Genomic DNA, 8,743 nt, shown 5'->3' with positions numbered 1-8,743 from the left:
AATGATGCTGGCCTTGGATTTAATGTGTACAGCTTTTACAATGTTGAGGTTTGTAACTACTATGTCTGGTTTTTCTAGTGTTTTGAACATGAATGTATGATGTATTTTGACAAATGCTTTTTCTCTGTCTTATTGAGATAATCATGAGATTGTTGTCTTTAAGTCCATTGATGTGATGAATTACGGTTATTGGTTTCCATGTGTTAAACCAATCTTGCATCCCTGGGATGAACCCCACTTAATTATGGTGCACTGTCCTTTTAATATGTTTCTGTGTGTGGTTTGTCAGTATTTTTGTTAAGAAATTTTGCATCTGTGTTCATCAGGGATATTGGTCTGAAATTTTCTTTCCTTGATGTGTCTTTGCCTGGTTTTGGTATCAGGGTGATAATAACTTCATAGAATGAGTTTGGAAGGGCCCCCTCCTTTTCTATTTCATGGAATAACTTGAGGAGGACTGGAGCTAGTTCTCCTGGGAAGGTCGGTGGACTCGGCTGGGAGCCCGTCTGGTCCTGGGCTTCCTTGGTGGGCCTGTGATGGCGGCTTTAGCTTCCCTGCAGCCTGGTTTTCTGCATGAGCAAGGAGGGTTTCCCTTTTCCTTTTTTCTTTCTTCTTTTTTTTTCACAGCTCAAGGAATTCCACTTAAGGCAAAGTCGTATAACAACCCTCGCATTGCTTTAAAACAGAACTCTTTTCCCTTCTCCTCATAAATATGTTGAGTTGCCTCAGAGAACAACGCTACTTATTATGTCTGGCCTGGTGGGAAGAATCAAGCTTGTGGATGATTGTCCCAAGGAAGGACAGCGCACCCCTCGTGCAGGTGGTACCAAGTGTGCGCTGAGCCCAGAACCCGCTCTGTCAGCTGAGAGCCGGAGCAGCTTCCTGGGCTCATGGCTGGCTCAGTTCTGGCATCCCCGTGGCCTCTGTGACTTCAGGTCAAGTTCCCAAGGCTTGCAAGCCAAGGGGCCTTGGCTGGCACCAGCCGCTGACTGTGTCTTTCCACCCCATCCCCAGGACACTTGTGCCTCAGTGATTTTCTGTCCTGGACTTTAGCATGTTGCTCCTGATCTCTGAGAGTCAAAGCAGCCTTTTCTGGGGTTCAGGACCAGTGATGGCTGTGGAAGCAAAAGCTGTGAATAAGTCCAAGGAAACTTATAGGAACCAAATTGGTAGATGTCAGGCAAAGGTGGAAATGAAGGGGGAGCGGAGTGAGGGTGCCGATGAGCTGTCTACCCTGGGCCGTCTGTGCAGATACAAGATGAAGGCAGCAGGAAGGAGGCTTCCGGTGGAGAGGAAAGATGGGGCTTTGTGCCCCCAGGGCCCTGGCTTGCTCCTCCCTGCAGACAGGTGCTCCAGCCCAGCCCTTGGGTGGGACTCAACCTCCCCCCAAGGTCCAGGTGAGCCCTGGGCTGCGGGGCTATGTCTCGGGTCCTCCCTAGGCAGGTATGTGATGAGCTCAGGCATAGCGAGTCAGCTGAGAGTCTCCTCTCCCATCTGTGCCCACCCTTAGCCTTATTCCACACACCGAGAAGGACATTTGGGTTTGGTGACAAGACAGTGTTTAATCATCAGGATAACAGGAGCATCACAAAGCACAGGAGCACGGTGACCCAGGGGGAGAGAAGCAAGCTGTACCCAGAGTCTGGCTGGTACACATAAGGTTTCCCTGCCTTCTTTGTCATCCTCTTGATCCACAGTAGGTAATTGGACACCTTTGTGTACACCCCAGGGATGTCCTTTTTGCCGCAGTTCACACCCCAGCTGACGATGCCCAGCTGGTACCATTTGGTTTTGTTGTTCTTTTTGTGGCAAATCAGAGGGCCCCCACTGTCACCCTAGGAGAGAAAAGTTGTTTGAGAGTGGAGGGGACAGTAGCAAGTCACTCCTACAATCTATCGACATGCAGGCAGCTCGCATAGGTCAAAAACCCTGGACTTGGGGCTCTTTTGATGGAAACTTTTTGGAGGCTGCTTCTGTTCTCCAGATGCGGACTGTGCTCTCCGACTGTGGGACAGGTGCACATGGTTTGTCAGCAGCCTCGTGATGAATGAACGGCCGCGTGGTCAAAAGAGATCCCACCCTCGTCACAGACTCAAGCCTTAGCTCTGATGTGCCCAAGGAGTGGATCTCCACTCCATGTTGCCTTTAGCACTTTCATTTTTTTAGAGAATTCTCCAACTCTCCCCCTGCCGTTCACCTCAAATCCATTTTCTGCTGGCCCATTTTCCTCTTTCACAAACAGAAAAAGAAAAAAACAAGAATCCATTTTGCCTTTTAATAGGCCATGGGTTGAACACATTAGATATACAAACTGATAAATAACAAATGAAAAAAGATCCATATTATGTCAAAATGTCATGTTATGGCTCAAAGCATTAAATTTTAAACAACTTACAAATTTTAGAACATCGTAGAAAAGATTTTCAAGTTAGCACAAGTAAGCAGAGCAGACATAATGGTCATGAAAATGGAAGAATATGGTAATTTCCCTTCTTCCACACCTTTTAGACCATTAAAAAAAAATTCTAGTAAAGAGTCATGCACAATCATCAAGAAAAAATTGGAAAAAAATACCCATGATTATATAAAGAAGGAATTTTATGAAAACACACACATGATTATGTATGAAAAGAATATTTCAAGAACACGCCCGCCCCATGTGGCAGTGTTTGGGAAGGGATGGGGAGGAGGTCAACTTGCTCTCACTGCATGCCCACCTGTGGAACTAGGGCTTTTCTCACCATATGTTAACAAGTGAAATCAACAGCTCCACCCATGTAGAGGTGGCTCCTTCTTAATACCTTCCAATGTAACTTTCCAGATCCTTGCTTGCATGTGTACATATATCACTATTGTTTTATAGAAACAGGATCAGGTTGTAGATATTGTTTCAGAGTTTACAAAGCTTTATTTTGAAAATGTCCATGATGTTGAGAAAGTTGATTTTTTAAAAAACCCTCAAGGATGTGTTAAAAATTTGAATCTAAATCCACAGTAAAACCAAAAACCAAGCAACAAGATATGGGTATTTTTCAATTTTTAAAACCAGATTGTTTTCACAAACTCTTGTCCTTACTGACTCACTTTGAACAAACTATTCTTTGCCAAATGCCTTGAAGTCATTGGGAAGTCACACGATTTTTTTTTTTTAATGAAAAATCAGAATTGCTTCTGTAATCCATGACTTCTATGTGAAAGAAGTCAGGCGGATCAGTGGGGCCCTTAGGATTTTACATTTGTGCCGCCAAACAAACTTTGGTTCGAAGCCCGGTGTGAGTACTGAGCTGAGTGAATCTGGACCCTTTCTTGCGTGTGCTAAGGCTGGGAGGGGTGTGCTGAGGACGGAATCTCTCCTGCAGGGGACAAGCATTTGCTCAGGGGAGCTCCCACTCTCCACGTGGCTGTGGGACCAGGCAAGTCTGGGCATGGCCAGGCTGGTCTCCTGTGAAAAGGGGACCCAAAAGAGAGTTCTAACCCAAACGTCAGTGTGCTTTTGTTAGAATTCGGGGCCTGTGATTTATTCTACTGGGCTGTCCTCAGCAGAACGAGCCGTTTCTTGGTTTCCTTGGATCCTTGGTTTCCTCATCTAAAATGTGCCCATCTCGGGAAACTCATTCACATTTTCAGAGGCAGTGTATGTGCTAGTGGGGATGAGCCAGTGTAAGACAAGAAGATGAGAAAAACCACAGGTATAATTTGCTCTCCTCGCCCAGTGCCTTTGTGCACCCACTAGTGAATCCTCATGAGGGCCCCCAAAGGCAGGCATTCTTGGTATTCCCATTTTATAGCCAAGCAAATCAGAAAAGGCACAAAAACTGGGGAGGTCACTTGCCCCGGTCACACAGGTGGTAAGAAGAGGAGCCAGGAGAGAAGCCATGTTGTCTGACTTCGGAGCCTGGGCCCTGCTCCTGCATCACTTTGGTTACAAAGTACCTGTTCTTAAAAAGATCTTATGGAACCTCTGTGCTGGGTGGAAAGGATCCTCCCCAAACTCACATCCACCCAGAACCTCCGAATTTACCTGCTTTGGATATAGGGTTGTTGCAGATGTCATTAGTTAAATTAAGACAAGATCATGCTGAATTAGAGTGGGCCCTAGTGCAATGACTAGTGTCCTGTAGAGAACAGAGGTGTCGGGCACATGGAGAGAAGTCCACATGAAGACAGGCAGAAGTTTGAGTGGGGCATCTACAAGCCAAAGGAACCCCAAGGATTGCCAGGAGGCACAGAGCTGGAAGAGACACGGAGGCATCGTCCCCCGTTGCCTGGGGAGCGGCAGAGTCCAGCTGGTGTCTGGGTTTCAGGCCTCTGGCCTCCAGAACTAGGAGAGAATCATTTCTGTTGTTTCAAGCCACTCAGCATGTGACGATTTGTCAGGGCAGCCCTGGGAAACAACAGTGGCCTCTCCCGTGGAGGAGGGAAAGGGAGCCACTCACCCTCTCTCAAGCAGGGCACAGCCCATTACCTGGCAGGCGTCTCCTCCTTGAGAACTGTTAGCACACATCATGTTCCTGGTGAGTACAGGGAAAACATAGAAGCACCTGTCCCAGGTGAGCAGGTCAAGGTGGACTTGGTGCAGCATTGAAGGTAAAAACTGGACAGAACCTGACCCAGAGGAGAAGCACATGGAGAAAGGCCTGAGCTGGAAGGGGTTCCGTCAGCTTGAGGCAAGCACCCACCCAAGTCGTGTCTTTTCACTTCAGTGACAAGGGAACTTCCCTGTAGCCCAAAGAACAGTCAAGATTGGGACTGTGTTGGGGGAGGAGGAGGGAGGGTGCTTAGAAGGTTCTTGAGCCCCCCCCCACACACACAAGACTCTGGAGCTCCCGGGGACTGGATCCCTGCTCACTCTCAGCCACCCTGCAGGAGGTGCCAGGCTCCCACGGGAACACAACCGGGGTCCAGGATGGCAAGCCCGTGCCAGGGCCCAGGACACGTGGACAGGCTTGAGCCAGGCCGGGTCCCTCACAGTGTTCCCGAGGCAGGAGGTGAACCAACACCTGGGCTTTCTTCACTCCCCAGATGGGGGTGCTTTCCGTTCTGCATGCTGCTACATCCCCACTGCCTACCACACGGCCCACTAGAGGGCCATGGGGGTGCTGGAGGAAGGTGGGGAAATTCTAACTTGAGAAGGTGGCCATTTTTTGAAGCTCATGATAAGGGCAAGTCCCAACAAGCTCTGAGCTTTAGGATCACACTAGAATATAGGTCCAGCCATTTGTGTGCCTACTTGAAAGAGCGGTGCTGCCTGCCATGTGTGGGTTCCATTCTGTGGATTATGGGCCATACCATTTACCAAGAGCGAAGATGAAAGGGGCCATTTTGCAAGTTGACTGGGGAGAGGCCCACTTGTGGCCAGTTCTGCAGGGCATTTTATATTCGGCCAATGCCCTGCGTCTGACCAGGTCCTATGGTGTTCAAAGAGTCCTTTGTCACAGGACAGCAGAGCCAATTCATCATTGCTACAAAACTGTTGTGACTGGCAGTGGTGTGGAGGCCAGACCACATTGCTACCCCTTTGCCCATCTGTAAGTCCCTCAGAATTCCTCTAAGTCACACCTTGGACTTGGGCTGTCCCTGAGCTCCTCTGAAGGACTCAGGTTCCACCATGTGGCATGCAGCTTGCTACAGGAGCCCAGAAAGGCCCGTGAAGGATGGTTCCCCATTGAGAGGGACAGGGATCACCATGGGCCTTCAAGGAAATCTGAAGGTCCCAGATCTACCAGAGAGAATTTCCAGGGCCAGCAGGGCCTCTGGAGTTCCCATCCCAAACACCAGCCAGGTGCCACCCCCCAGCAGCTGGCTCTGAGTAACTCACTGGCGTTGGCAGTGCCCCATCCAGCCACCGAGCAGCTGCTCCATGCCTTTAGGTCCGTGACATCCGAAAGGCAAATGGGTACACTTTCGACACTGAAGTTCAGTGGGGATGTGAGCAAGAGCAAAGCTATGTCATTATCCATGATCCAGGAGTCAAAATAAGGGTGAGTGATGATCTTATCCACTGTCATCGTCGTCACGTTCTGGTTACTTAAGTCATCTGCGCCGTGTACAATTGTCCACTCAGTGCTTTCAAGAAAAGAAGGAGGAAAAGCAGTAAGTGATGGAGGGCAAAAGACCAAATTTTATATAAAGTGATCCCACCAGTCTGTGGCTGTGGTGTAAGGATCGGGAATGGAGACATCGGGGCTGTGCAGGTGCTACCAAGCCAAGAAAGAAGGCCGAGCAGGCAGCAGGAGCAGATCTGGGCTCTAGGCCTGGGCTCTGCTGCCCAGCTCTTGGCCCGATGGTCTCCTACTTGAGCGAACTCACTAGTACATGTCATCAACCAAGGGCTTGGCCTTGACTTGCAAGACGCCCAGGACAGGCTATAGGGCAAGCACCTGGGAAGCTGCTTGAAAATCATGATTCTTGAACTTGGCACAAACAAGAAGCTTCTGATAAGCTGCCAGGGATGGACCTGTGCCTCAGGTGCTAATGCCTGCAGGACTCTGTGACCCTGTGGTCATGTCAGCCCATAACCTCTTCCTCTCTGAGTGGCGGTGATTACTTAGTGAAGCACTTCCTGGAGGTCAGGCCGGGTCCACGTGCACTCAGCAAGATACAGTCTGAGGAACACTTGTTCTTCAGTTTAGGACACATGATAAGATGTAACACGCGGGGAGAGAGCAGCTCGCCTAGCACCTGCCTGGGGACACCCAGCCATGCAGGCCTATGTCTGACCTCCTGACACTTTGTTCTGTGGCTGACAAACCTGGTTGAGGTCCCAGGGCACCTGGGGTAAATATTCTACCATGCTGGTTTAAAAAAAAATGTTTCTATAGGCGATACTTACGGAGGATGGTGATTGATTTTAATGAAGCAGTGGGAGGCAGTTAGAATCCACCACTCATTGAGAATGGTTCCTCCACAGACATGATGGCCTTGGTTAAGAATACCCACCTGCCAAGGAAAGTCTGCAATGTCTACAGGTTTCCCACCTATGATTGTAGCTATGTTTGACTCATTGGAACTCATTTTTCTGCCACACGTTACTAAGAGAAAGGAGAAAGAGGGAGAAGGTATCAGGACTCATGAGCTGAGTTTGGGAGAGAGCCCAGTGAGCTCGCTGCTCCCCAGCCCTGGGGCTAAGCCAGGTGGACCCCCCACACACCCAAAGCCCGGCCCGGAGGCCAAGGGCAGGTGTGGGGTGTGCTCACGGGTAGCGTTCCTCAATGGGGCCCCGAGTGGAGCTCATGGTCCAAGCAGTGTGGCTTCTGAGTCCCCTGAGAGTGGAGGACGGGGCTACGGGGGGAGAGGTCGGGCTCAGATCCCTCCCAGGACTCCCAACCGCATCCCTGGGAACAGCCTTTGGAACTAGTTCCCAGTGATTCTCCTGCCCACTGTGGACCGAGGACTGGCTGGACACAGTGAGGGACCTCGGACACCTACATGCCAGGGAGCTGTGGGCCCAGGGCAGCAGCAGGGCGGCGGACAGCAGCAGCCCTGCTCCTCCTCTCCTCCATCCTGTCATGGGCCCCGGCCTTCATCAGAGGTGGGAGGACTTGGTGGAGGCAGCGGGGACGAAGGGAGGGCTCCCTCTCCGTGCGGCCAGCTCAGCCCAGCCTGGCTGCCAGGGTCACAATGGGGCCCTGGGTGGAGCTCATGGTCCAAGGCAGTGTGGCATCTGAGTCCCCTGGGGAGTGGAGGAGTGAGAGGCAGGAGTGGACTCCAGGCCAGGAGCTCTCCCACCAGTCCACGCGTGTGACAGGACAAGATGGCGGAAGTCAGCCTCCAGGAGTGGCCTTGTCCATCACAAGGCACTGAAGCTCCTGGTCCAGACAGATCAGGTGGAACAGCAGGTGGGCACCAGGGGGAGCAGCAGTGGGCACCAAGGGGAGCAGCAGGTGGGCACCAGGGGGAGCAGCAGGTGGGCACCAGGGGAAGAGCAGGTGGGCACCAGGGGGAGCAGCAGGTGGGCACCAGGGGGAACAGCAGGTGGGCACCAGGGGAACAGCAGGTGGGCACCAGGGGGAGCAGCAGGTGGGCACCAGGGGGAACAGCATGTGGGCACCAGGGGGAGCAGCAGGTGGGCACCAGGGGAAGAGCAGGTGGGCACCAGGGGGAACAGCAGGTGGGCACCAGGGGGAGCAGCAGGTGGGCACCAGGGGGAGCAGCAGGTGGGCACCAGGGGGAACAGCAGGTGGGCACCAGGGAGAGCAGCAGGTGGGCACCAGGGGGAGCAGCAGGTGGGCACCAGGGGGAGCAGCAGTGGGCACCAAGGGGAACAGTAGGTGGGCACCAGGGGGAACAGCAGGTGGGCACCAGGGGGAACAGCAGGTGGGCACCAGGGGGAGCAGCAGGTGGGCACCAGGGGGAGCAGCAGGTGGGCACCAGGGGGAACAGCAGGTGGGCACCAGGGGGAGCAGCAGGTGAGCACCAGGGGGAACAGCAGGTGGGCACCAGGGGGAACAGCATGTGGGCACCAGGGGCAACAGCAGGGTGAACACCAGATGGGACAGAGGGTAGGCATCAGGGGGAACATCAGAGTGGTCACCAGCAGTATAGCAGGGTGGGTACCAGATGGAACAGAAGGTGGGTACTAGGGGGACAGCTGGGTAGGCACCAGATGGGACAGCAGGTGGGCACCAGGTGTGACTGGTGGTAGGTCTGGAGCAGTAGAAAGTTTGCCCTGATGGCAGGAGAAGATTGAGGGGGACCTCAAGACATGGTACTTGGCAGAGAACTTGGGAGGAGGGGGCAGGGA

At 52.2% G+C, this 8,743-nt stretch overlaps 1 protein-coding gene across 1 annotated transcript; it reads right to left on the bottom strand.

The window, feature by feature from the left end:
- Window positions 1–1,568: 1,568 nt before the first annotated feature.
- LOC143397442 (serine protease 52-like) lies at window positions 1,569–7,510 on the bottom strand. Its single transcript, XM_076853477.2, has 5 exons — window positions 7,429–7,510; window positions 6,833–7,031; window positions 5,819–6,066; window positions 4,466–4,605; window positions 1,569–1,835 (listed from the first exon to the last, which is right to left on the bottom strand). Exons 1-5 carry the CDS (start codon window positions 7,508–7,510, stop codon window positions 1,569–1,571), a joined length of 936 nt encoding a protein of 311 aa, XP_076709592.2.
- Between the last annotated feature and the right edge of the window lie 1,233 nt (window positions 7,511–8,743).

Source organism: Callospermophilus lateralis, chromosome 4 (genome assembly GCF_048772815.1).
Source record: "Callospermophilus lateralis isolate mCalLat2 chromosome 4, mCalLat2.hap1, whole genome shotgun sequence".
In the NCBI taxonomy this organism is placed as follows: Eukaryota; Metazoa; Chordata; class Mammalia; order Rodentia; family Sciuridae; genus Callospermophilus; species Callospermophilus lateralis.
This window is presented reverse-complemented; position numbering and strand designations above follow the sequence as displayed.